Source organism: Dipodomys merriami, unplaced genomic scaffold, assembly GCF_024711535.1.
Source record: "Dipodomys merriami isolate MVZ:Mamm:240054 unplaced genomic scaffold, mDipMer1.0.p SCAF_55, whole genome shotgun sequence".
NCBI lineage: Eukaryota > Metazoa > Chordata > Mammalia > Rodentia > Heteromyidae > Dipodomys > Dipodomys merriami.
The window spans coordinates 158,230-186,028 of NW_027206124.1; the positions used below are offsets into that span (position 1 = coordinate 158,230).

General features: G+C 46.1%; 2 protein-coding genes and 1 non-coding gene across 7 annotated transcripts in view; all 3 read left to right on the forward strand.

Moving 5' to 3' along the window:
• The window catches only part of LOC138811684 (HMG domain-containing protein 4), a 28,615-nt gene extending 7,947 nt beyond the window's left edge, over positions 1-20,668 (forward strand). For 3 of the 5 annotated variants that reach the window (XM_069999381.1, XM_069999384.1, XM_069999383.1), the window contains 7 exons: positions 71-1,026; positions 11,895-11,976; positions 13,378-13,442; positions 14,820-14,925; positions 16,181-16,350; positions 17,571-17,693; positions 18,506-20,668. In XM_069999381.1, coding sequence (XP_069855482.1) covers positions 71-1,026; positions 11,895-11,976; positions 13,378-13,442; positions 14,820-14,925; positions 16,181-16,350; positions 17,571-17,693; positions 18,506-18,550 — 1,547 coding nt within the window. In that variant the 3' untranslated portion in view covers positions 18,551-20,668. The remainder of the gene's footprint in view (positions 1-70; positions 1,027-11,894; positions 11,977-13,377; positions 13,443-14,819; positions 14,926-16,180; positions 16,351-17,570; positions 17,694-18,505) is intronic. The other 2 variants (XR_011367485.1, XM_069999382.1) reach the window with 2 other exon arrangements.
• On the forward strand, positions 12,493-12,618 carry LOC138811943 (small nucleolar RNA SNORA40). Its single transcript, XR_011367517.1, has one exon. It is a non-coding gene; the product is annotated as a small nucleolar RNA SNORA40 (small nucleolar RNA).
• Positions 20,669-23,232: 2,564 nt separating the features above from the next.
• The window catches only part of LOC138811685 (target of Myb1 membrane trafficking protein), a 35,886-nt gene continuing 31,319 nt past the window's right edge, over positions 23,233-27,799 (forward strand). Inside the window, exon 1 of the mRNA XM_069999385.1 lies at positions 23,233-23,371. Within this exon, the coding sequence (XP_069855486.1) occupies positions 23,320-23,371 (52 nt within the window). The 5' untranslated portion in view covers positions 23,233-23,319. The remainder of the gene's footprint in view (positions 23,372-27,799) is intronic.

Consider the following 27,799-nt stretch of genomic DNA (forward strand, 5'->3'; position numbering starts at 1 on the left):
CGGGGAGAGAGAAAACTTGCTGGAAGTTGCTTCCTGTCCTGTTGACAGTACCTCTCTTGATTATTTCTAGACATTTCGTCTTTGGAATCATCACAGAAGAAAAAGAAAAAGTCCAGCCCGCCACCTGCCGATACAGCTATGGACCTGTTGAAAGCTATCACTTCCCCCCTGGCCACAGGCTCCAAGCCCCCCAAAAAGGCAGGAGAGAAGTCCTCTAGCTCCTCCAGCCATTCAGAGAGTAAAAAGGAACACCACAGGAAGAAGGGCAGTGGCAGCAGTGGGGAGCTCTCCCTGGAGGACAGCAGCACCCACAAATCCAAAAAAATGAAGCCACTCTTTGTGAACACAGAAACACTGACCCTTCGTGAGCCGGACGGCTTAAAGATGAAACTCATTCTGTCGCCAAAGGAGAAGGGAAGCAGCTCAGTTGAGGAGGAATCTTTTCAGTACCCTTCCCAACAAGCAGCTGTGAAGAAATCCTCTAAGAAATCAGCTCGGGATGAGCAAGGTGCTTTACTCCTAGGACACGAGCTACAGAACTTCCTGAAAACAGCCCGGAAAAAGCACAAGTCATCCTCAGACTCACATGCATCTCCTGGCCCTGAAGGCTGTATGTCCGATGCCTCACAGTTTCCAGAACCCCAAAGTGCTAACCTTGACCTGTCAGGGCTCGAGCCCGTTCTAGTAGAATCAGACTCGTCCTCTGGTGGGGAGCTAGAGGCCGGTGAATTAGTAATAGATGATTCTTACCGGGAAATCAAGAAGAAAAAGAAGTCAAAGAAGAGCAAAAAGAAGAAGGACAAGGAGAAGCATAAAGAGAGGCGACACTCCAAGTCCAAGAGAAGTTCAGGACTGTCTATGGCGGCAGCAGGAGAGGCCCCCATGACCGCTGGTCCTCCCCCCAGCCTCCCATACACTGGAGCCTCCACCCCCACCCCTGCACCTCCTGCCCTCCATATGGATGGACATGGTGAGAAAAAAAAGAAAAAAGAAGAGAGGGACAGAGAGAGAGAGCGGGGAGAAAAGGTAAGATGTGTTCTGCAGCGGGGTTAGTGATGCTCAGGTTCTCCCTGAACAGGAAATGAACTTGTTCAGCCACTGAGGAGCCGCCGGTGTTTAGCAAGGGTCAAGAGGATCTTTGGAATGAATCGAAGCGTGAAACGTTGCCAATAGCCAAGTCTGTCTGTACAAAAAATAAGAGCAGTCTTAATTATGTACAGCTTTCTTCATAGTGTTGTTCTCCCATTGTGCCGGTCATGGTATTGAGAATGCCAAGGTTTATTCCAGGTGGTTCTTAGAAGGAGCCACACTGACTGTCAGGACAACTGAGAGATGTGAAGAGATGTGCTTTGAGTTCATTTAGGGAGAGGAATTTTCAAAACTAGCATAATGATGACCAACCCTGTGGACACACAGAGCGGGTTTGTGAGGCAAGACCTGGACACGCTTCCCCGCCCTCTCTCCCTCTCTCTTCCCCCCCCCCACCCTCCTCTCTCCTCCCTCTCTCTCTTCCTTCTCTTCTCTCTCTCCTCTCTCTTCTCTCCTCTCTCTCTCCCACCATTCAAGTGCTTAGGCTCTATGCTCTGGTAGGAGCCAGGCCGGGCAGAGATGAACAAGACATGATTCTTGATCTTGGGCTGCTCACTGTCCATGCAGGCAGTACGAATGAGAAATCAGTTGCCTACGTTTGATTTCTTTGCTCTCAACTCCAGAAAGTTTCCTACTATTGTGTTTTAAGGCTGTGTCTTTATGTGTCTCCTTAAAAAAACAAAGACATTTTGCCAGATGTGGTAGCATGCATTTTAATCTCAGCCATTAGAAAGTGCAGGCAGGACGATCAAGATTTCAAGGCCAGGGGCTAGGAATGTGGCTCAGTGGTAGAGTGCTTGCCTCTCATGCATGAGGCCCTGGGTTCGATTCCTCAGCACCACATAAATGGAAAATGTTGGAAGTGGTGCGGAGGCTCAAGTGGTAGTTGAAGAGCTGAGGGACAGCACCCAGGCCCAGAGTTCAAGCCCCACAACCAACAAAAGAAAAAGATTTCAAGGCCAGCCTGGGCTATGAGGCCCTTATGGTCAAAGGCATGTGTTTTCATAGACATTTATAAATTCAGTAATATATTGCAAGAAAGTCTTAATCTGAATATATCCCATAGAAAGTGTACAGGGTCTGACACCTGACCTCGCATCCTGGAGGGTAGAAACAAGTGAACCTGAGTGCATTGAGAAATAGTGATCTCCTCAAGGTTGTAGACTTTTCATTTGCAATTCCCTATGTGGCTAGCAGCTACTGAGACGTTTAGTTTATAGCCAGAACCTTGATGTTAGATTGTGACTATCCAAAAAAATCAGAACTAGCCTGAATCTAGTCATTCCTCCAACAACTATTTATACACCATGGGGGGGGGGGGAGCAGGGTGTTTTGTTTGTTTGTGAGACAGTGTCTTGGTTATGTAGCCCAGGTGTTCTTAAACACTGGATCCTACTGCTTTAGCCTCCTAAGCGCTGGAATTCATTACAACTACGCACTACTACTTTCAATTTACCATGTTGTTGAAACCTAACCTGGGCACAAAACCTTCCTGGAGCTATAAAAAAAGTATTCTTTGCTGTGTTTTGTTTCAGTCTAAGAACTGTCTAAAAGTTAGGGACAGAGCCCATCCATAGGTAAAAAAATGTGTATTAACTGTGGTATCCATCAGCCGTCAGTGAGCAGAGGCTGGAGAGCCACTTAGTAGAAATACTAAAAGCTGTGGGTCCTTCAGTCTTAGATTTTATGACCTGAACTATAATAAAACTAATAAAGATGAGAATAACTGATTTGGAAGAAGATAATTTAGAAATTAAGGACTAAACAGTACACTCAGCATAGTTAAGCAATTAAGGTGTTGGGCTGAGGAGCCAGATAGCTTGGTCTAAGTCCTGACTTTCTGTGCTCCTTCGGAGCTGTGAGGTGTTGGACAAGAACTACCGAGGAGTAGCTGGGCGCTGGTGGCTCACGCCTGTAATCCTAGCTACTCAGGAGGCTGAGATCTGAGGATCATGGTTCAAAGCCAGCCTGGGCAGGAAAGACTGTGAGACTCTTGTCTCCAATAAACCACCAGAAAACTGGAAGTGGCACTGTAGCTCAAGCGGTAGAGTGTCCGCCTTGAGCTAAAGAGCTGAGGGACAGCGCCCAAACCCAGAGTTCAAGCCCCATGACCACAAAAAAAAAAAAAAAAAACTACCGAGGAGTAAATGAGGTGATATATGTACATGTGTTTGGGGCCTTATGTGCCCAGGTCCTGTGGGTTACACCAACTCACGGGGGCACTGCTGGGTATTTTAACGTTCCAAGAGTAGCAATAGGTTGACATCAGAACAGTTGCCAGTTTCATGCCATATCTTTACAGAGCTGAGGTTGTTGCAAAAATAATTTTGGGGACTTTATCTTTGAACCATATAAAGCCCACAACTTAGTAGAACCATTAGAACTTGGATTCAGAATTGTGTGTCCGTGTGCAATAAATGAAATGTAAGAATAGATCAGAAATGAGCCCATGGGGGCTGCCTTGCGTGCGTGAGGCCCTGGGTTCGATCCTCAGAACCATATAAGCAGAAAAAGCAGAAGTGGCTCTGTGACTCAAGTGGTATAGCGCTAGCCTTAAGCTGAAGAGCTTAAGGACAGTGCCCGGGCCCAGAGTTCAGGCCCCAAAACCAACAAAACAAAACAACAACAACAAAAGAAATGAGCCCATGAGCAGAATGTTGTAGAAGACTACAGGGGCCATCGTGGGGGAGGGACTCTCCAGCCATCCCTCTGTGAAGCCATCCTCTCTCTTCTGATCCTGGAACCTAAGCAGTACCAGGCCTGGTTATGTGACCAACTGGGAGAAGAAAGAGGGGGCACTTACGTTGAAGGAGAAACAGAAGGACAGAGAAAGACCACTTCATATAGCTTAGCGTCATGCTAGCGGGGCTGTGGCCCTCAAGTATGAGGAAAGGGGCCCCTTGTACTAGGAGGTGAGCAGTTTAGGTGTGAAAATGAGGGTGGACTTGGGGGGATTTGGACTAACACAAAGACGAGAAATTGTACTGCCTGATGAAGGGTAGTCTTTGCTTTTTGTTTGTATTGCTTATGTGGTTGTTGATGGTGGTGGTGGTGTTGGTGTTGGTGTGTGTGTGTGTGTGTGTGTGTGTGTCCTGCTTTCTAAGGAAAAGTATGATCATACCTTGGTGGTTTCCAATGGAAACCAATAGTCATCCCATCAGAGTGGATGTTTTTCATTATATTTTGGGAGGAGGATACAACCACATATCAAACATACCTTTTGGTCTTACTAAATTAATAAAAGCCCATTCATTGTCACTCAAAAGGGTCCTGTAGTGTCGCCACTTTCAACATAGGCCTTAAGGTTTCTGTAAATTCCCAGAATGTGCACATGTCCTCCAAGCAACCTAAGGCTGGTTCTGGCAGTGAGTGCCTGGCACGCTCTGCATTGTTTGTTGATCTACTAATAAGATATAATTAGATTTGTGATCGTATTATATAAGGATCTCTCTCTCTCTCTCTCTCTCTCTCTCTCTCTCTCTCTCTCTCTCTCTCTCTCTTTCTCTCTCACAAAAATAAAAGTTCTAAGGCAGGAGCTCAAGAGTTCAAAATCAGTTTAGCCTGTGAGACGCTATCTCAAAAGAGGAAGGAAGAATAATGGGGAAGTGGAGGAAAGGAAAGGGGGAAAAAAAAGTACTATCCTGGAATCTGAGGTTGGTTTTAGTAAAAAATGTAAAGATTGTTCGTTCTATATATTTTTTTTAATTTAAGAAGCAGACTATAATAAATGGTGCAAAGCCTGTCTGAAGAATTCAGCAAACCGCTGCTTACTCTATCCCCTTAAGATTGCCTGCTTCCTCCTGTTTGCTCCTTTGTACGATGGGATTAGGTTCCATTACCGGTACAAGTAATACCTTAGCACAGGGTGTGGCTTACACGCTGGCTAATGTTACAATCACTGTTGCTTAAATCTTATAGTCCTGCAAAAACAGAAAATATACTTGAAAACCAGTCTGTTTACATATTAGACTGGCTTGACAAGGAGATTTTTTTATGCATCTAATATCCTGCCTCAGTGTAATACCTGCCTCTAGGGAAACAAACTCTGCCAAATCTCATATAGTGGAAAACAAGAAGAAGAGGAAGAGAAGGAAGAGGAGGAGGAGGAAGAAGAAGAAGGAAAAGAAGAAGAAGAAGAAGAAGAAGAAGAAGAAGAAGAAGAAGAAGAAGAAGAAGAAGAAGAAGAAGAAGAAGAAAGAGGAAGAAGGAGGAGGAGGAGGAGGAGGAGGAGGAGGAGGAGGAGGAGGAGGAAGAAGAAGAAGAAGAAGAAGAAGAAGAAGAAGAAGAAGAAGAAGAAGAAGAAGAAGAAGAAGAAAGAAGAAGAAGAAGAAGGTGACAGTCTTTAAGAAGCAAAAGCAAACAGAAGTGGCACTGTGGTTCAAGTGGTAGAACACTAGCCTTGAGCAAAAGAAGCTTAGGGACAGAGCCCAAGCCCAGCGTTCAAGCCTCTGGACTGGCAAAATAAAAAATAAAAAGGGGTGGGGGGAGGGCAAAAGTAGATGTAACATGAGTTTCCTTCAACTCATTAGAGTGCTTCCTGGTCAGTAAGGAAGCAATCAATATCATGGCTGGTCCAGGACTCTGTTCCTTTTTATTCTTTCCTGGCTGATGCCCTACAACTTGAGCCATGCCTCCAGTCTAGCTTCTTTGGTGGTTAATTGGAGATTGTCTCTTTGACCTGCTTATCTCTTTTAGGGGTTCGTCTGATATGGTCAGGGCCAGTAAGGATAGTCTCCCTTTAGATTGATTCAGATTCAACCCACTAGGTATCTTAATGATGGCTGTAAATCCCCTTTGCTATATAACAGAATATAATCCTGGGACTGGTGACCTTTGTTTTCACCAGTCTTGCCCATGTGTAAGGGGAGGACGTGTCCACCAGGGAGCAGTCATGGGAGCCACTATGCATTTACACACAGACTTAGAATAGGAGAGGAGCCCAGAGGCTTAACTCCTCTCAACATCTAAAATACTACTCACCAAAACAAATTCCAGGAAATGGAAACATATGGGGTTTTTGTTGTTATTGTTGGTGTTCTTTATGGTTTTTTTCTTTTTTTTTTTCTTTTCTGGGAGGGGGGGCAAAAGAGGGACACAGTAATGAAAGGAAGAAGGGTGAACAAATGCAGTCATAGTATCCAATATACACTATGTAAAAAATGAACTGTGCAACTTATGGGTAGGGACCAGAGGGGGAAAATAGGGAAAAGCGAAAGAAGGGGTGATATTGTTCTGTAACTCATTTGTACAATTCCTTAATAACAATTTCTTTTTTTGGGGGGGGGGGGTCATGGGGCTTGAACTCTGGGCCTGGGTGCTGTCCCTCAGCTCTTCAGCTCAAGGCAAGCACTCTACTACTTGAGCTACAGCACCACTTTCAGTTTTCTGGTGGTTTATTGAAGATACGAGTCTCACAGACTTTCCTGCCTGGGATGGCTTTGAACCACAATCCTCACATCTCAGCCTCCTGAGTAGCTAGGATTACAGGCGTGAGCTACCGGCACCACTAACTGGGTAACCCTTACCTCTGAATTAAATGGTCTCGTCCAAAGATTTTTATGTTCCTTCTCTCCTGTGCTAGGGATTGAACCCAGGGCCATTCATATGCTAGGCAAATGCTCTACCACTGAGCTACATCCTCAGCCCTCCAAGTTTTACTTAGAGGGAAGTGGAAGCTCATGAAGATGAAGCCACTTGCACAACTCTTAGCAATTTATAGTTGGATTCTAACTCAGCTCTGTTGGTCTCTACTTTGCCACATTTCCTTCATTAATTCTTGTTTCTTTTCCTTCCTGTCCAATCTGTTTGCTGTAGGCCGCATCCCTGTCCCCTGGCCCTCTGGCAGCAGCCTCCAGATGGCTCTCTTCCTTTTGCTCTTGCTCTTTTCCAGTGTGTTTTCAACAGTCCTGTTCAATGCTCTTCAATGGTGCTCTCTCTCTCTCTCTCTCTCTCTCTCTCTCTCTCTCTCTCTCTCTCTCTCTCTCTCTCTCTCCTCTCACACACACACACACACACCCTCAGCTTTGGACATCCTCTTATCCCACCTCTTACTATCTTTTGATGAGTGTACCACATGTTCTCTCTGCCCAGGACACTCATAATTATTTCATCTGTCTAATTCTGTCTAAATCTGTCAGGTCTAGATTAAATTAAAGCCACTTCTTCTGAAGTCACTTCTTCCTCTGACTCTCTGATTTGGTGAAGCATTCCTATTACATGTTCTCGTAGCACCCAGGACTTTCCCTGAAATAGCATGGTGTTTTATTACACAGACATCATTATCTGTTTTATCTGTTAGATTATATGCTTCACTCTTGGCTATAGTCCGGATGTCTGTAGTACATTAATAGATGAATGGCAGAGGACTGTTTTTTGCTTCTTTGCTCTTTTAATTGTGTTCATTTGTTTGTTTTTAAGGCAGCATCTCATTATGTAGCCCAGGTTGTCTTCAAATTAACAATCCTAACTCAGCCTCCCAAAGAACTGGGATTACAAGCATCTACCACCATGCTCAGTTCAGTAACCTCTTAATAAGTTACTTTTTTCTGTTACTTTTGAAACTTTTCCTTCCTTTTGGGTTCCTTCCTCTTTACTCCTTCCTCTTTCCTCCTTCCTCCTCCTTCCTCCTCGTCTGTTGTAGGGTTTGAACTCAGGGCCTGAGTGCTGTCCCTGAGCTCTTCAGCTCAGGGTAAGCACTCTGAGAGTTCCACTTGGAACTGGTGGTTAATTGGAGATAAGAGATAAGAGTCTCACTCACTTTCCTGCCCTGGCTGGCTTTGAACCGCAGTCCTCAGAAATCAGACTCCTGAGTAGCTAGGATTACAGGTGTGAGCCACCGGCACCTGGCTTACTTTTCCTTCTTTGTCATTGAAATGCTTCCAATGTCACTAATCAGAAAAGCTGTCACTTCTCATATGTTTCATTCAGGATCAAATATGTGGTGTATGGTGTAGCCAAGACAATGTCAAGAGGCTTTGAACTTTAAATTTTGTGGGGCTTTCATAATTTACTCAGTTGCTCTACTACCACTTAGAACTTATTCAGTAAATTCATCTTCTATGTCATTGAATAAAGCCCCTTAGTAAGAGGTATGAGGAAGGCTTCTTTATTACTGCATGCAAAATTACATCCAATATGTTGGTTAAATATTGTGATTATTATTACTAGCCTTTTGGTAGTACCCAGGACCTTGCGCTTCCTGAGCAGGCACTCCAGCCAGTCCTTTTTGCTCTGGTTATATTTCATAAAAGGTCTTGAGTTTAGACTTCCCACATATCTGGCATGACAAGCACATGGCACCACACCTGTTGGTTGAGGTGGAATCTCAGGAACACTTTCCCTGGGCTGACCTCAAACAGTGATCTCCGAATTTCTGTTTTCCAGATAGCTAGAATTGCAAATGTGAACCACTGTCCCCAACTCTGATTAATTGTTTTAAACTTAGTCTTACTTTGTTATAGTTAAAGTGGCCTAGGGATAGAGAGGTTAAACATATACAGTATTATATTTTAAAAAACTGTTAAAATCCTTCTTTGCAAATTTCCTTGTTTTGGTGTATGTCTGTCTGTGTGTCTGTGTGTCTGTGTGTGTATACTAGGACTTGAAGTCACATGGCCTAAGCACTTCGCTTTTTCACTCAAGGCTGGTGCTTTACCACTTGAGACACACCTCAACTTCTAGATTTTGGCTGGTTAATTGGAGATTACAGTCTCAGGAACTTTCCTGCCCAGGCTGGAAACCTCAATCCCCAAGTCTCAGCCTCCTGAAGAACAAGGATTATAGGCGTGAGCCACCTTGCACCCAACTTGCAAGTTTTATAATATAGCCAAATGAGTTATGAAATCTTTCATGCACATATTCTTGCTATGTTTCTCACTAGTCAATATTGACTGGTTAATTAAGTAATAGTTAACTAGATTAATCCTACAGCTCAGGAGTAAAGATTTTTGTTAAAAAGTTTTTTGCAAGGCACATAGACAAGTCATTTTTCAAAAACTAAGATTTTGAAACTAATTTTTTTTTTTTTTTTTTGTCGGTCGTGGGGCTTGAACTCTGGGCCTCTGCACTGTCCTCAGCACTTCAGCTCAAGGCTAAGAACTCTACCACTTGAGCCACAGCACCACTTCTGGTTTTCTAGTGGTCTGTTAAGAAATAAGAGTTTTATAATCTTTTCTGCCTGGGCTGTCTTTGAACCGCAGTCCTCAGATCTCAACCTCCTGAGTAGCTAGGATTACAGGTGTGAGCCACCAAAGCCCAGCCTTTGAAACTAATTCTTTTTTTTTTTTTTTTTGGTCCGGTCGTGGCGCCTGAACTCTGGGCCTGGGCGCTGTCCCTCAGCTCTTCAGCTCAAGGCTAGTGCTCTACCACTTGAGCCACAGTGCCACTTCCAGCTTTTTTCTTTTTGCTTATGTGGTGCTGAGGAATCGAACCCAGGGCCTCAAGCATGCAAGGCAAGCGCTCTACCACTGAGCCACCTTCCCAGCCCCTGAAACTAATTCTTTTACACATTTTACTCTTTCATTAAACTTTATGTCCCCCAAACTAATGAGGAAACTGAGTCTGCCCTTAACCAATTAAAACTAAAATTTTAGCCAGGTGCTAGTGGCTCACACCTATAATCCTAGCTGTTCAAGAGGCTAAGATCTCAGGATCACAATTCGATGCTAGCCCAGACAGGAAAGTCCAAGAAACTCTTATCTGCAAGTAACCACAAAAAGCCAGAAGTGGAGCTATGGTAGAGCTACTAGCCTTAAGCAAAGGAAGCTCGGGAACAGCACCAGGCCCAGACTTCAAGTCCCAGGTCCAGTTTAAAAAGGAAGGAAAGAAGGAAGGAAGGAAGGAGAGAAGGAAGGGAGGGAAGGAGGGAGGGAAAGGAAGAAAAAAATCTTAAAAAACTAAGTTTTGGGGCTGGGAAGGTGGCTCAGTGGTAGAGCGCTTGCCTTGCATGCCTGAGGCCCTGGGTTCGATTCCTCAGCACCACATAAAGAAAAAAGCTGGAAGTGGCACTGTGGCTCAAGTGCAAGAGCGTTAGCCTTGAGCTGAAGAGCTGAGGGACAGCGCTCAGGCCCAGAGTTCAGGCCCCATGACCGGACCCAAAAAAAAAAAAAACAACTAAGTTTTTAGCAAGCATGACACCATTTTCCAAGTGAGTACCATGTCATCCAGTGTAGATACTTGGAAGGTGCTCTAGGGATGTTTCCATGCCTCCCTGGAGTTCAGAGTTCCTTCTGGAGTTGACGTCAGAGCTACTGACCTGCTCGCTTTCATGCTGTCTTAGGTTTGTGGGGATACTTACCACAGAGAACAGTGTGTAAGAAGTAAGGCAGCAAGTAAAGCAACTCTCGTTCAAAACAAGATGTGCTTCTGATGTTAGGCACCGGGATTGTGATCTCTGTTAGGTTTTGCTCATAAAACTTGACTCAAGGGTCTGGGGAAGGTGGCTCAGTGGTAGAGTGCTGGCCTTGCATGCATGAGGCCTGGGTTCAATTCCTCAGCACCACATAGGCAGAAAAAGCCAGAAGTGGCGCAAGTGGAATAGTGCTAGCCTTGAGCTGAAGAGCTGAGGGACAGCACTCAGGCCCAGAGTTGAGGCCCACGATCGACCCAGAAAAAAAAATAAAAATAAAAAAAAAGTTAAGGCAAACAGTTCCCAGTAGCTTTTTAAAGCATGACTCATTTGTGTCATTATAGTAACTGCAGGATGAGAAGGGCTGTCTTAGGAGGAGGTAGGGAATAAATCATCGTATTCGATTATTGCAAATGAGGAAAGCATGGTTTCTAATTTTCTTTCTTTAGGAAAACCATACAGAAAACATCTTAGTTTATGAGATTAACGTTAGAAAGTGATCATCTTTTTTTGTTTGTGTGTGCCAGTACTTCAAGCCTTATGTTTTTAGCTTTTCCCCAAGACTGGTGCTTTACCACTTGAGTCAGAGTTCCACTTCCAGCTTTAATTGGAGATAAGAATTTGCTGGGTGCTGGTGGCTCGTGCCTGTAATCCTACTTACTGAGAAGGCTGAGATGTGAGGATTGCAGTTCAAAGCCAGTCTGGGCAGGAAAGTCTGTAAGACTCTTCATTAAGCTACCAAAAAGCCAGAAGTAGCAAAAGAAGCTTAAGGACCCTGCCCAGGCTCTGAGTTCAAGCCCCAGGACTGACACACACACACAAAAACCACATGTTGGTAACATTAATCAAGATATATTATACTTGTAAATTGATTTGTTGAATCGAAACCCCTTTGTATAGCTACTGAAAGATAATGTTTAAATAAAATGGAAACAAATTACAGTTGCTTTTTGTATTGACAGACCTGCTTTCATAGAAAGCAGTGTTCAGTTCTTTATTTACTTCTCACCCTGAGCCACCAGAATGTGAAGTGATAAATAGCAAGGGACAGAAAAGCAGAGTCCTGTAAGATTTGAAATCAGAACCAGAGAAACAAAAAAAGAGTACGGAATTGGCTGTTGAATTTCTGGCCCAAATAGAGAAGGAAAATTTGTGGGTCCTGGTTTTCAAGGATGAGCAAACTAGATAATCCACATAGTGTGGGGGTAAAGATGTTCTAAAAGAAGAACATAGCAAGGGATGGGATGTAGGAAGAGTGGCTGGGTTTGCAGGGGAACTGAGCATTGGTTTTTGTTCATCTCTGACTGGTAAGTAGCATGGAAAGCTGACTAGTATAGGGAACTCTCCTTTAAATGCAAGACCATGGCTGCAGTTTGTGTTCTGTTACCATGGAGTCGGGAGGTCCTGCGCTTGGGTTCTCGTCCTCTGATGTCCTATTCTGTTTTCTATGTGGCCCTAGCCAAAAAAGAAGAACATGTCTGCCTACCAGGTGTTCTGTAAAGAGTATCGCGTGACCATTGTGGCTGACCATCCTGGCATAGGTAAGACCCTTTCTGCTCCTTAGGGGTTTGGGTTTGGTTTTTGTTGTTGTTGTTGTCATTGTTGTTTAGGATTTTTGTTTTTAACTCCCCACTGTATTTCTGAAACAACGTAATTGGGTTAATTCAGCCAGCTGGCAACTTCTTCCCATAGTCGTAGAGCACAAATATCATTTCTTTCCTCAGGCTACAAATCCTTTTAGATTTTCCCTTAGTTTACCCCACCAGTAAAAGAGTTGAGCTTTCTATACACATCTCTTAAACTGAGAAAAGGGAGAAAACTATAAAATTAAATGCTTATAAACCATTCTTAGGAGTCAGGCATGTTGGCACACGCTTGTAATCCTTGTACTCAGAAGACAAAGGCAGGAAGATCAGGAGTTTGAAGCCAGCCTAGGCTACATATTGAGATCACTGTCTCCAAGTAAGGAGGGGAAGCACACAGATTAAACACACATGAATATGTGGTTTATTTCCAACATTCTATAGTTGACCTTTATTTTTTAAACTGCCTTGGATGGCACTTATGTGTATGTTTAATTTGTAACAAAGCCTTACAGACAAGTGCAAACAGTAAATCTTCTTTTGCAACCCCCAGAATTCATTGCTAAGTATCAGCTTTTGGTATGTGTAAGAAAGAATATGATTCCTACAATAGTTGGCAATGATGGGGGTTTGTTAACTCATGCAGATTGCCTCTAAAAATAAAGTTAATGTAAAAACTAAACACACACACACACCTACCCTTGAGTAAAGGCATAACAAAATGTTATATTGTTAAAGTATTTATCAAGTTGGTGAAATGAGAAGAAACTGTTTCACACACCTTGCACAGGACGTTTAGCCCATTTAGCCATACACATCTCACTGAACTAAAGCATAAGACAGCCACCCCTCCACTGTGCTGTGAGGTTCCCGGAATGTACCTGACAGAGCATAGAATCGTCACACAGATGGAAGAATATGTACCCATTGGACAGTTGCTTCTGGGCTGACATAAGGAAGTCATTCTTTAGTTGGGATCGCTCAGAAATGGGACGGGGGAGGCAGCTAACTTCTTTTATCAGATTCTATGTCACATGTGGTCTTTGACCTAACTTGTGCTATGAGGACAAACATAAAGAAACAAGGAGGAGGCTGTGGAGCTCCCTGGAGAGTAGGGTGTGTGTGTGTGTGCGTGTGTGTGTGTGTGTGTGTGTGTGTGTGTATCTGAGCCTCACCTGTGCTCACCAGACCACCCCCTTCCCCGCCCAAGACACAGGAGAAACGGGAGGGGTGTGTCCGCTCTGGGTTTCTGAAAGTCATGTGACACTTCAGTCTGATCTTCAAAACACTTTGCAGTGTTTGCTCCCATCTGTTTTCTTAAATATAATCCTATTTTATTATTATTTCTTTTTTTTTCAGATTTTGGGGAACTTAGTAAAAAGCTGGCTGAGGTGTGGAAGCAGTTGCCAGAAAAGGACAAGCTGGTAAGTATCATTCAGACATGTTTCCCGTTGCTCTCTGCCTTCCAAACCGTGTCAGTCCTCTGTAGATAGTCAGCCAGACAGCAGTAGACTAGTGCAAAGAAAGTACAAAGCAGTGGGAGATGCTTTCCCAGAGGGCAGTAATGCTGTCAGGGTTGAATGGCTCATGGCAAAGCGCACCTATAAATATGGTATCTTTTCTAAAATTTTTTTTAATTGAGCCCCCCAAAAAAATACCAAACCTGGACAGAGATTTAAATGTTAAAAGAAAATGTAGTCAGAGCTCTACTACAAACAGTAGTCAGCTGTGATCTGAAAACTGAGCATCACGCTTCAGCCAATAATTTTGGTCCAGCTAGAGACAGAAGGATCGTAAGTTTGAGACTAATTCAGGCACCAAAAAAAAAGCTAGACTTTATCTCAAAGAACAAGCTGAGTGTAGTTAGGCACTTCTGTAACTCAGCTACACAGAGGATTGTGGTCTGAGGCTAGCCCAGGCAAAAAGCATAAAGATCTGAAAAACAAAGCAAAAAGGAATGGAGATATGGCTCAAGTGATAGAGTGCTTGCCTATAGCAAGCTCAGGGACCTGCACTGCAGCCCCAGTACCACCAAAAAGAATAAAAACATGGTAATACCCATAGCAGGCTGCAGGTGGCCATCCTTACTGGCATTAATCATGTACACTGCTATCAAGCAGCTAGTAAGACAAGAATAGTCACACCTGAATGTGCACAGCCCCCCTTTCTACTGGAGGATAGGAAGTGGTTCAGGAAGGCAGATCACCTCTTGTTGCTGTTTATGTGTCATTCTTACCCCTGCTACTGGTGTTGCCAACCAGCCAGCAGGTTTAAGAAAAGGCTGAAACCGCGTGGACATTCCATTGATCCAGATGTTTGCTCTGTAGTTTTATGTTTCAACCTTACTGTGATCTAACTTGGGATGGCAGTTTAACAGCCCCAGCACAGTAGGGCACACCTGTAATCCCAGCTTCTCAGCCTTGCAGTGATCTTAAAGGTCAGCCCCACTTATGGCAGTGGTGAGTCACACCTGTCATCCCACTTACAAAGGCAGGAGGATTATGAGTCTAGGCCAGCCCAGGAAAAGCAAGTAATAGCAGGCTTTGTTTCAGGAACAAAATCAAAACAAAAGGCCTGCACTGTATCTCAGATAGTAATCAGGAGACCCAGAAACACAAGTCAACAAAGCAGGTGTCAGCTATCCATAGCCAATTCGGTGACCTCAACCTAAAAGTTAGTGTTGACCTTCCCTCCCTCCTTCTACTGTTCCCTTTCTGCTTTTTATTCTTCTGTAATTTCTTTCTTTTTTGTTTTGTATTTCTTAATTTATTCCTAATTATTGTACACTGATCTGATTACAGATTTGGAAGCAAAAGGCCCAGTACCTGCAGCACAAACAGAACAAAGCCGAGGCTACAACTGTGAAGAGAAAAGCATCAGGCCCGGAAGGCTGCGTGAAAGTCAGAGGTAGCAGTCACTTCCTTGCTCTTGACTTTGTTTTTTTTTTAAGTTATTATAAAGGTGATGTACAGAGAGGTTACAGTAAGGCAGGTAATAAATACATTTCTTTTTGGACAGTGTCACCCCTTCCTTTGCTCTCTCCCAGTTTTTCCCTTCCATCTACACCCACAAATTTCATAGTTCATTTTCAATATAGCATCTAGTGAGGAACGCTGCTGCATTTGTTCACCCTTTGTCCTCCATGCTTTCTAAAAAATTGGAAGACAGCTCAAATTTGAAGCACACCTAGGTTTTGTTACTGAATACAACAGGCTGCAAAATAAAAAAAAGATTCTAATGTATAAAATTGATTCAGAGATCATCTAACATTTCTCATGAAAATTTAGAAGTAGCTGGGCACAGCAGCTCGTGCCTGTAATCCTGGCTGTTCAGGAGGCTGAGGTAGGGGATTACAATTTAATCCTGGCTGTTCAGGGGGCTGAGGTAGGGGATTCCAACTTGAGGCCCACTCAGGCATAAAAGTAAACAGGTGTCAACAATGGCTGGGTGTGGCACGTGTGCCCAGCTATCAGTAAGCACGTGGTTGAGCAAAGTGGCAGGTGTGTCTTGTCCCTAGTGACATGGGGAAGCACAAGTAGGAATTCTGCATCCTGTGTATAAAATGAGACCCTCCCTCAAATAATGGAGAGCTGGGTGCAGGTGGCTCACTCCTATAACCCTAGCTACTCAAGAGACTGGGATCTGAAGCTCATGGATCAAACTCGGCACAGGCAGAAACATCCTTGACATTCTTTTTCTCCAATTAACCAGCAAAAAGCCAGAAGTAGAGCACTGGCTCAAGTGGTACAGTATAGCTTTGAGTCAGAAAGCTAAAGATCAGCACCCAGGCCCTGAGATCAAGCCCCTATACCACACAAAAAAAAACAAAAAGGATAAAATGATTGGAGTTATGACTCAAGTATAGAGCACCTGCCTAGCAAGTGCAAAGTCCTGAGTTCAGTCCTTAATACTGCAAATTATATAAAGAAAAAGTTAAGTATGACTTTTGTATGCCATATGCATTATTGGTACCATGATACATTGTTTTGTTCCACAACCCTTTAAAAATGTAAAACTATTTTGGGTTCACAGGAAAAGAAGTCATGAGCTACATTTAGTCCACATGCTATAGTGGTATAGTTCATGAAAAGGGGAAACCAGGAATAATGTTTTGTGATGTTCAAGGCTGTCAGCAGACTTTCCCCCCTCCCCTTCTTCTCAGCTTCCTCTGTGGGAGTCCTGTCACCTCCAAAGAAGTCCCCACCCACCACCATGCTGCTCCCAGCCTCACCCGCCAAAGCCCCCGAGACAGAGCCCATTGATGTCGCCGCTCACCTCCAGCTGCTGGGGGAGTCCCTGAGCCTGATTGGACACCGCCTGCAGGAGACAGAGGTGGGCCCCAAGCACTCAGCAACATCCCTGTGGTTCTCATAGGGCTGGGATGCGGTGACTCGTTTCACGTGCACTTAGAGTGGAAAAGATGAATGCAAGTCCTCTGCCATTCTGACCTCAGGTCCTCCTCAAGGAGTGAAAATTGTTCACTGTAGTCCCTGCCAGGTTTTAGATAAGCAGCCTAGCTAGATTGTACAGGGGAGTCTCCTGGTTTGCAAGTAGATAACAAACAGAGAAGCTGAGCTGCTCACACTCCTCATTACTATGCACTTGAATTAGACACAACCAGCTGCCAAGGGAGATCTGTGCCCTTTTAAGCTTCATTTTCAAAATCACTTAACCTTCAAAGCTGCCACATTCCATTTCTGTGACCTTATTCCATTTCGAACTTACTCCATAACTCACGGTCATAATAGTTTAACTCTCACGGTAGTTCTAAGATGTTTCAGCTAAGAAATCAGCCATTTTGGGCTAGGAAGTTGGCTCAGTGGTAGAGCTCTCGCCTTGCATGCTTGAGGTCCTGGGTTCGATTCCTCAGCACCACATAAGCAGAAAAAAAAAGCCGGAAGTGGCACTGTGGCTCAAGTGGTAGAGTGCTAGCTAGCCTTGAGCTGAAGAGCTGAGGGACAGCACCCAGGCCAAGAGTTCAGGCCCCACGACCAGACCCCCCAAAAAAAAAAAAAAAAAAAAGAAATCAGCCATTTTTACACTAAGAAATCAGTACAGGGACTGAGCTTGTAGGCTCACGACAGTACTCCTAGCTACTGAGGAGACAGAGATCAAGAGGATGGCACTATGAGACCAGCCCCGCCAAAAAATTTGAGATCTGCAACTCAACCACCAATAAGAAGCCAAGTCTGATGGCACACACCTGTCATCGCAGTTGTGCAGGAAGAGTGAATAATACAACTGCAATCCAAGCCAGGCCAGACATTAAAAAAAAAAAAAAAAAACACAAAAAAGCTGGACTAGAGGTTATGGCTCAAATGATAGAGCAGTCAGCCTAGCAAGAAAACCAAGCAAACAGGAGGTCCTGAGTTCAAACCCTAATACTAGCAAAAAAAAAAAAAAAGACAAAAGAATACTTAGTGAATGTTGCTGTGTCACAGAACACCAGTAGCTACTGGGAGGGCATAGAAAGGAATGGGGACTTGCAACACCATTTAAGGAGGTCAAGCAGACCATAAAAAGAACATGGAGTGTGATTCCTCTCCTTTCAGGGCATGGTGGCGGTGTCTGGCAGTTTGTCAGTGCTTCTGGACTCCATTATCTGTGCTCTTGGTCCCTTGGCATGTCTGACCACACAACTACCTGAACTGAATGGCTGTCCCAAACAGGTCCTGGTGAGTTTTCCTTGCTCTCCTTAGATGCTTAGAGCCAGGCCCCTAGAGAGTAGTCTAGACTCCCAGGGCTTAGAGGCATGTGACACTCCCTTCAAAATGTCTGCAGGCTAGCCAGGCACTGGTGGCTCATGTCTATAATCCTAGCTACTCAGGAGGCTGAGATCTGAGGATCACCATTCAAAGCCAAGGTAAGAAACTCCATGAGGCTCTTATCTCCAATTAACCACCAGAAACTGGAGATGGCGCTGTGGCTCAAGTGGGTCGAATGCTCGCCTTGAGCTGAAGAGTTGAGGGACAGCGCCCAGGCCACGACCAACCAAAAAAAGAAATGTCTGCAGGATGTGGTGCTCGATTATTAGTTGCATGCTGTGCCTTCAGTAAAACTAAAAACAGGTCATTTCCCACAGTGGTGCTTGGAGAGCATCGCACCCTTGAAGCAGTAACTCCTGTCTTCTTGCATGTACTTGTCTCCATACAAAGACCTGGCAGGGGCTCTGCCTTTTTTTTGTTATTGGTGGTGGCCGTGGGACTTAACCTGCAGGCCTGGGCACTATGCCTGAGCTTTTCTGCTCAAAGCTAGCACTCTACTGCTTTGAGCCACAGCTCCTCTTCCAGTTTCCTGGTGATTAATTAGAGGTACCAACTGAAGTCCTCAGATCTCAGCATCCTGAGTAGGATTACAGGCATGAGCCACCAATGTCCCTGGGATTCATGGAGAGGTGCACGGAAAACTCCTAGCGTAACAGCGACTCCATTCACCGCTCATGAGGACCCACACTAAAGCTCTCACCTGAACACTCTCTTTTTTATAGTCGAACACACTAGACAACATTGCCTACATCATGCCTGGACTGTGACAGCCAGACGCCCTGGGACAGGCCCTGCTCCGCCCCTTTGCTGGTTTGTGTAGACACGACTGTTCAGACCCCTCCGCGGGCCCCTTCGTCTGGGTATAGGTTTTAAAGTTTTTTATCTATACATATGTGTGTATATAATGTACAGTATATACATAGGACTGTAACTACTTGGCTTTTAATAATTTTATGGAAGGGCAAAGGTTTAGCCACAAGGAAACTTTGGCATGAATGTGGGCTTGGATTTTTTTATTCCCTTGTGGATAAATCTGCCTTAAAAAAAAAAAAAAATCAGTGTAAGGGGCCTAGGGACTTGTTCTGGATGCACACGCATCTCCTCATAGACAGCTAAAATGTGATTTTGTTTTTTCTGTTTCCAAACTCAGTTGTACCTCCAGACCCATCACTGACCATTTGCCTTACCTGTCTTTCAGTCGGAAATGTAATGAGAAAGATTATGGGATGATGACAGCTGACCAAGAGTCCAAAGCCTTTCAACTTGCAATGTCCTGGGGAAGGTGCTAAGACCTTTCCCACTGCAGCTCTAGACCTGGCCTAGGTGAGCTGAGTAGGGCTTCTCTGTAGTCCTGCTATACCCGTTCCAGGTCTCAGTTGTTGTAAGCATTGGTACCCTTGCCAGCCTCAGTAAAGGCCAAGTTGCTATAAGATTGCTGGCAGCAAAAAGAAAAAACCTTGAAGTGAACAAAGCTGTCAGTGTCACCAGGCGAATCTGCTAGAATATTGGGTCTGCAAAGCCAAGAGCTGCTGTCTTTCATTGGCAGCATTAGGTTGGCCACCAAATCCCCAGACTCTGCTGCTTAGCTGCTAGGTGGTGGTGGAAGGGCAGCCGGGCCCAGGGTGGTTCTTGGGTTCGTCTTGCCGGTTCCCCTGGTGGGCAGATAGGAACATTCCACATTCCACACGGAAGTGAATGGCAAAAAAAAAAAAGTACTCAATTCTCATGTAGGTCTATTTATATATGTGTGTGAATGTGTGTTTTAATTATGTATATTTAACTCTCTGAAGTTTCTTAGATTTTAATTTATCCTGTAAATTTCTGTATAGATAATTTAACTACAGAATTCTCCACCAGCAGCAGCATGTGGAACATACAGACCTGTCATTTCTCCCTCCCTTCCTCTGGTCTGTTCTGAAAATCCCAAATCATCTACATTTCAAAGCATACCTCAAAAAGGAGTCATTATGTTAGGATTCTAACTCTATAGAGAACTTCATGGCCTTCAATAATGTTAAGTGAGGGCTGGCAGTAAGGCTCTGTGGTAGAGCACCTGTCTAGCAAGTACGAGGCCCTGAGTTCAAACCCCAGTACCAACAAACCAACCAAACAATAATGTTAAAAATGAAATCGCCTGCCCTCAGTTCCAAAGAACCACACCTCCCGGTAGGAAAGGAGCACTGGGGTGGCTTTTAAGCTTGATGTGAGACCCTGCCCAAACTAAGCTCTGAAGTAAGCGTGTTCTTCCCTGGCCTGGCCTCGATGGCACAGATGGCATCGCAGGGAGTCTGGGCATGGTGCAGCCAGCCTGCATCCCACTCAGTTCCTTCCCGCCTCCCCGCCAGTCCTGGCACGCAGCTTCCCAAAGCCACGCTGGCTGCCCTGCCTCTTTCTCAGTCCAGAGTAGTTTAATCGACAAACAGAAGGAAAGGAGCACAGGGGAACTAAAATCAAGAAGGCAGACATCGCAGCTTGCATTCATGTGTCAGGACCTTACACCATGCCACCTCGGTACCTAGGGGAGCTTCCTGATAGACAACAGGGTATTCAGGGGCCAGGAAGATGTGGGTAGTACAGTTATTGTCAGTTGTATGTGTTCCTAATGTCCTGGTCAGGACTTGCCTTTTCACTGTTTTCCTTTGAAATCCAGCCCTGTTGTATTTGTATTTAAGATTTGTACACATTTGTATAATAATCTGTACCTTGTGGTATTTGGTACTATTAGAGGAAAAACTTTGGATTCTGGCCTTCTTGCAGTTTTATATCATTGTTTTATTTTGTTTTTTAAATAAATCCTAGTGGTTTGGTCCAAATCCCATTACAGTTGTATAAAGAAGCAAAATTTTGTACTTACATTATTAAAGATCACATTTTTAATATTTGTAGTCCAGTCTCGGTGTCTTTTACCTAATAATAGCTGCTATGAAATTATGAAACCTATCTGTTTTTCAGATACTACCCTACCATAATTTTTTTCCCCCCCCAGGTCATAGGGCTTGAACTCAGGACCTGGGCAATGTCTCTGAGCTCTTTTGCTCAGTGCTAGTGCTCTACCACTTTGAGCCACAGCCCCACTTCCAATTTTTTGTTGGTTAATTGGAGATAAGAGTTTCACAGCCTTTACTGCCCAGGCTGGCTCTGAACCACGATCCTCAGATCTCAGCCTCCTGAGTAGCTAAGATTACAGGCATGAGCCAACAGAACCTGGCTGGCTCTACTTTGCTTACGCTATTGTCTTTAAATTGTGGATGCAGCATATCCTGATTTTTTTTTTGTCTAAAAGTGCTTAAATTAGGAAACAATAGTCACATTTATGTAGTACTTCTCATTCTTTATTTTTTGGGGGAGGGTGAGGGGTCCGGTCGTGGGGCCTAAACTCTGGGCCTGGGCGCTGTCCCTCAGCTCTTCAGCTCAAGGCTAGCGCTCTACCACTTGAGCCACAGCGCCACTATACCATCAAGCAGTATGTTTAAATGAAGATTCAGAAACTACTTAATATGAAGGTCATCTTCAGTATACATACACACCCTTTATACTCAAATAGTTTCTGATAGACTGGTTTAAATTTTATCTGCCAGCCATTGTGTTAGATCATCACGAGAAAGTAGACACAGTATCCCGGCACTCACTAAGCATCTGGAGCAGCAGTGAGGGGAAAAGCATTTGTAACAGGTCTCATAGCATTCTCCAAACACTTCAAAGCAGTTTATATAGTGTACAGTAAGTATGTTGGCCTCATGGCCACTCAAAGAAGTAAACAAATGAATTCCACAAGGCATATGCTTCCAAGGTTTCCATCATCCACAATTTGGGCAAAGCCAACATAGCCTTTCAGATTTAAAATTCATAGAAATCATGATCAATAATTCCTAAAGCACTCTGCAGTGGGAATACTAGCAATGCACTGGTTATTGGATTTATCCGTGTGCTTTTTTCAGAAGAGCCGTGACCAAGTGATCAAGTATCTAGTGTGTGGGTGTCATCTGACTACACAGCCAGGATGGTTGAAGATAGTAGAATCACAAATATGGGAAAGATGGTTGAGAACTATGTCCAATGCTGTAGTTGAGATCCAAGAAAGTCCCTGAGGATATAAACAAAATTGTACACTGGCCTTTCTTTTTCTTTCTTTCTTTCTTTACACTGGCCTTTCTTTTTCTTTCTTTCTTTCTTTCTTTCCTTCCTTCCTTCCTTCTCTCTTTCTTTCTTTCTTTCTTTCTTTCTTTCTGAAAGGTTCACAGTTTTTTGCACATTCTCACAGAAACCAGTGACCATTAAAAAACAATGTGGTTAAAAAAATGTGATTGACAGCAAAAACTTGGAAGTGGACTTGTGGCTCAAGTGGTAGAGTGCTAGCCTTGAGCATAACACTGGGGCCCTGAATTCAAGCCTTAGGACCAATATAAACAACAACAAAAACCCCCAAACTAAATGACTTGATAGAACAATGTTTTTTCCTTGCTGGTTTCTTTTCGTTGCTCACATGGAACAACTTTCTTTTATATCTAAGCCCAGCTTTTTTGTGTTGTTGTTGTTGGTCCTGGGGCCTGAACTCTGCCCCTGGGTGCTGTCCCTCAGCTCTTCAGCTCAAGGTGAGAGCTCTACCACTTGAGCCACAGCACCACTTCCGGCTTTTTCTGCTTATGTGGTGCTGAGGAATTGAACCCAGGGCCTCATGCATGCAAGGCCAGCACTCTATCCCTGACCCACCTTCCCAGCCCCTAAGCCCAGCTTTTCTAAGACCTTGGGTTGTAAAGGTCTGCTACCTCGAAGACTCATCCCACTATAGTCTGGATGTGTCCCCCAAAGTTCACAAGTCATAAATGTAATCTCCAAATTCACAGGTAAGCAGTAGGCAGTGGGCATTAAAAAAAAATGTGGTTGATCTAATTCCAGTATATAGAAGAAATGAAAGCTCGCTGTTTGGACCACAGCAGGGCCGGGTAAAGGCCCCACTGCGCGCTGGCTTCGGGTGTTGGCTGGCCCAGCCGCAGGTCATTAAGTCTGCCCTTGATCTCAGGGGACAAACACAGACCTTCACTCCTGGCGATCTGGGCTGAGAAAGAGAGGTCTCATCCTGGTGCGAGGAGACCCGAAGAGAAACAGGAGTTTCTTCAGGACCGAGTAGCTGTCACCCTCTTAGGGTCATCCCCGACAGTTAAAGGACTGGAGACTAAGATACTGTGACACCCGCCCGAGCGAGACCCAGTTTCCAACTGGCTGCATGGACCTTGAAATCTAGGTGATACAATCACTCCGGAACGCGTGAGGGCGTGGCCAGATGGGGCGTGGCTTAGAGACCTGGCCTCTCTGGCCCCGCCCCTCTGCTGGGAGTGACGTCAGCCGGCGCCGAGGGGCTGCTCCGCCGGCCGCGCCCTCCGTCTTGGGGCGGGACCTGTGGCTGCGCACCGCAGCTCCGGCCCCGCCCCCTCCAGCACCTCCCCGCGGGCCGTCCGGCGAGTCACGTGACAGATCGGCGGCGCTGGCGGTTGCTGTCAGCTGATTCCTGGGGTTGGTGGTAGTGGCAGCAGCGACGATGGACTTTCTCCTGGGGAACCCATTCAGCTCTCCAGTGGGACAACGCATCGGTGAGTCCCTGGAGCCCCGCACGGCTCCGCGGCAGAGCTACGCGCCAGTTTCGGCCCCCGCCTGAGGCATCTCCAGGTCACCCGGTGGGACTCGGAAAAGCAGGGAGGGCGGGAGGCTAGCGTGTCGCTCCGCTTGGTCCCGCCCACTCTCCCGCCCAAGCTTGATTGACAAAAGCGCGGACCATTACGAGGCCTGTCCTGGGGATGGATGCTGGTGGTCACCAATAGTTAAAGAGAGGGGGCGGGTCCGAGTGACCGCGGCTCTGCCAATGTGAACGTGCTGGGGTCCCAAGTGGAGGGAGAAAGTTTTGGGGTTAAAGGGACTGAGCGGAGGGTGAGCAGGCGTTGGGCCGCGCCCGGCCTCTCGCGCGCGCTCCGTGTGGTCCCCGCCGCCCGGCTGGTGCGGGCTGCTTCCTCCACCGACCGCCTTGCTCTGGGGACAGAGCTACGTGAGAAAGGCGGGAGCCCCTTCCCGGAGAGACGGCGGAGACGGGGCTTGGCGCCGGGGCGGCTGGTGCCGGGGCCGCAGTGCCGGGAAGCGGGCCTTGCCTTCCCGGGCTCGTCACCGACCAGCCCTCGGGGGGCTGGCCCTCCTCACTCGCCCCAGCCCCCGCCGGGACCCGTGGCGCCCAGGTCTCCCGGGCCCGCTGTGTGTGCCTTGTCCGTGCCGTCCCTCTCCCCGTATTGCTTGTTGTTAGGGGACAGTAACCCCTCGTGAGCGTGGCGTCCCCGCTGCTTTCTTACTCGAGGCTGGCGCTCTACCACTTGAGCCACATCCCCACTTCCGGCTGTTCGCTAGTTCATTGGAGATAAGAGTCTCCGGGACTTTTCCACCCAGGCTAGCTTCGAACTGCGATCCTTACATCTCAGCTAGGATTACAGGTGTGAACCACCATCACCTGGCGTAAGGCTTGTTATTGGCACGGAGATACCAAGTGCGACCCCAGGCACCCAGGGGCCATCTGGGTGTGGTCCTGTCCACGCAGTACTGTGGAATTCTCTCTGCATCTTTCTGATGACTTAGCCCTAAGTCCACATTGCGAACGCTACATCTTTTAGATAAAAACATACCCTTCTTATCCCTTGGAAACCAAATCTCCCTACAGTGTGCCGTGCAGCTCTGTTACAGCCACCACCACAGCTCTCTGTGGCTGGACTTGAGGTCTGGCCGTCCAGGACATGGACAGCAGGACGCTCCCTGAAGCGCAGGTGCACACCCCACAGTGAGTCATTGTTTTGGAGCTGAAAAGAGAAGGCAGTTCTCCTTTCCTCTCCCTCCCTTCTCCTTCCTTTCCCTTCTCCTCTCTTTTCTTCTCCCCTCTCTATTTGAGACTTCCTATTTAAAAAGAAGTAAATAAATCTAGCTTCCAAAGCCAACCACATATTTCTGAGGTTCACTGGGGTCTGGTTATAGAAAACTCAGCATCTCCTCTTACCTGAAAGATTACCTTTCTTAGGCAAGAAATATTTTTGGCTAAAAAGAATGCTGCTACCGCCTAATACCTTAGAGCACAAAGCAATTGTTATTGCTGAAGGGTTCCCACTTTGCTAACCCCATGGTTCCAATCAGCATCCCCAGAAGGGCTTGTTAAGGAACTGGAGGCTGCCTCTGTCAGGCCTCAGAGTTTTGGACTGGTGGGACTGAGAGAGGTGCCTAGAATTTGCATTTCTAACAAGTTCTCTGGGATGCTGTGGAGCTAGCTGACAGACCTCATACTGAAAAATCTCTTTTTGGACCCTATTCAAGAGAAGAATGAGGCCTAAAATGAGGAATGTGAAGACTGATTCACCCAAGACCCCAAGGAATTGATAGAGAAGCTGAAATGAAATATACAGAGTCTCCAAAACTTGAGCCAAAGCTGAAGAGGCTCAGAAAGAGCTAATTGTGATGGGTATACCTGTAATCCCAGCTTTATAAGAGCTGAGACAAGGAGATTATGAGTTCAAAGCCAGCTTGAGCAATATAGGGAGACTCTGTCAAAAAGAAAAAAAGCCAGGGGGCTGGAAAGATGGCTCAGTGGTAGAGTGCTTGCCTTGCATGCATGAGGCCCTGGATTCCATTCCTCAGCACAGAAGCAGAAAAAGCCAGAAGTGGTGCTGTGGCTTAAGTGGTAGAGCACTAGCCTTGAGCTGAAGAGCTGAAGGACAGCACCCAGGCCCAGAGTTCAGGCCCCACGACCAATCAAAAAAGAAAAGAAAAAAGCCAGAGGCTAGTGGTTTATGTCTATAATTCTAGCTACCCAGGGGAAGAAGATCCGAAGATCACAGTTTGAAATCAGCCAGCCTCTTAGCTCCAGTTAACCACCAAAGAGCTGTGGCTCAACTGGTAGAGCACTAACCTTGGGTAAAAAAGCTAAGGGACAGTGTCAGGCCTTGAGTTAAACCTCAATACCAACACATACACACACACACACACACACACTCACTTATACAAATCCATATCTTTTAGATGTTGAAGCTGAAGTATTGTAATTATTTTGTTTCTGAGATAGTGTCTCCAACTCCTGGGCTCAAGGGACCCTCCTCAGATGCCTGAATTTTAACCACTGGTGTTCCTGTAAACCAGGCCTCTCTTTGCTACAGGCCCTTGTTGAAAGGAGAGCACTGGCCTCACGAACTTCTCGTCTGTCTGATGCCTGCTGGCTTCCTGCCTTGGTGCCTGTTTCTGGGTCCCTGTGAAGAGCTTGTTCGTCCCATTACCTCCTCCCTGAGACCTCCCCAGACCTCTTCAGCCCCAACCACTGGTTTTTTGCTCTCTCACATCCAGTGAGGGCCTCCCTCACAGGGAGCGGTTGAGAGCATGAATCCGCTGGTCCCCAGAGAGTACCTGCTCTTGCTGCCATCATCTGCCATCATCACCTACCACAACACTGTCTCCTTCCACCCCTGGACTTGCATAGTGTCTCCTCTTTGCTACACTGGACTTAGAGAGCAAAAGAACCACCCTTACCTATCTGGCCTTCAGCAGCTGGCACCTAGAAGGAGGGAAGCAAGGAAGGTAACACTTTGGGAATAGGTGTATGAAAACATTGCGCTAGTACTTACATGTCCATCTTCCTGGTGGCTCTGTGAGGTCTGCTATATCTTCCATATTCCCAGGAGTGAGTGTGAGAGAAGGAGCATTTCCCAGGGTCCCTCTGCTGCTCAGGGTCTCTCTCTAAGGATCCTCTTGTTCCTCGCTGCCCTGCCTGTCACCCCTCAGACCTTCCAAGATTTATGTTACTGAGCTCCAGAGTTTAGGACAGGCCCATGTGTTGGCACAACTTCCAGATCATCCACCTGTATCCAGTCCTAGGAAAGCAGCAGCTGGTGGGTGACCCACAGAATCCAGGATCTTAATACTAGAGGATATTGACTCAGCCCTGGACGCTTAAATCCCTTCCCCGAGGTCTTCCCTGGCTCTGTTTTATAGACAGAAATCAGAGGCCAACCTCGTAGTTCTGTTTTCTATTTCTGTCAGCTCACTCCAGCACGTAGAGTCCAAATTGCAGCTGGTTGATGAAAGCAAGCTGCAGACAGCAGAGACGGAAGGGGGACAGTGCCCAGGACCAGCCCCCAGGGGGCCAGGTGGTAGGAAAAAGATGCTCAGAGCCTGAGTCTGGGCCCCTGGAGTACAGGGAAAAGGTGACAGGGTCAGAGAGAGAATCCTTGGGGGCCCACAAGTGAGCCAGGAAGCCACAGACAGAAACGAGGAGCCCTGTTGGGGAAGACGGCTAGAAAGCATCGTGGGCATCCACACCCTACTGTGGACACGGGTGGGAGGCAGGAGAGTCGTTTCTAGCCCAGTTCTGCTTCCACCTGTTTGAAGTCCCCACCCATTCCCCATGGTAACAAAGAAGGAGCTACCTGATCTGTCCTCTAGGGTGAGGAGCAGCCGGGGCAGTGGGGATGAGGAAGGGGTGGTGCTACAGGGAGGAAGAAACAGACTGTTCAGAGAGGAAAAATGATTGCACAAAACCAAAGGGCAGAGGCAATTGGTGGGGGGAGGGAGGGCAGTTGAGTGCCCGTGAGAACTGCCAGCTCAGAGCCTGTCATCCAGAACTGGGCCGCCAGTTATGGTCTTGGGCTGCACAGAAGGCAGAGGGGGATGCCTGAATCCCGTAGCAGTGTGGACTTGCCTAGAGCCCATCTATAAAGGCCACATGGTAAATCTGAGACTTCTCAGGCCATATGGTCTCTGTCGGAAGGATGCAGCATGGCCATTATTGTGTAAGAACAGCCAAGGACAATAGGGAAACGAATGGGCAAGGCTGTGCTCCAGTAAAGCCTTGTGGGCACTGGAATTGAAGTTTATGTCATCTTTACAGGCCATGAACTCTTCATCTCTAGCTTTTGTTTCAACCATGTAGGAAAAAAAAAAGTTCCAACTACCTATAGCTCTGCTCCATCTAAAAGTGGGCTGCATTTGGCCCCTAGGCTCATAGGCTG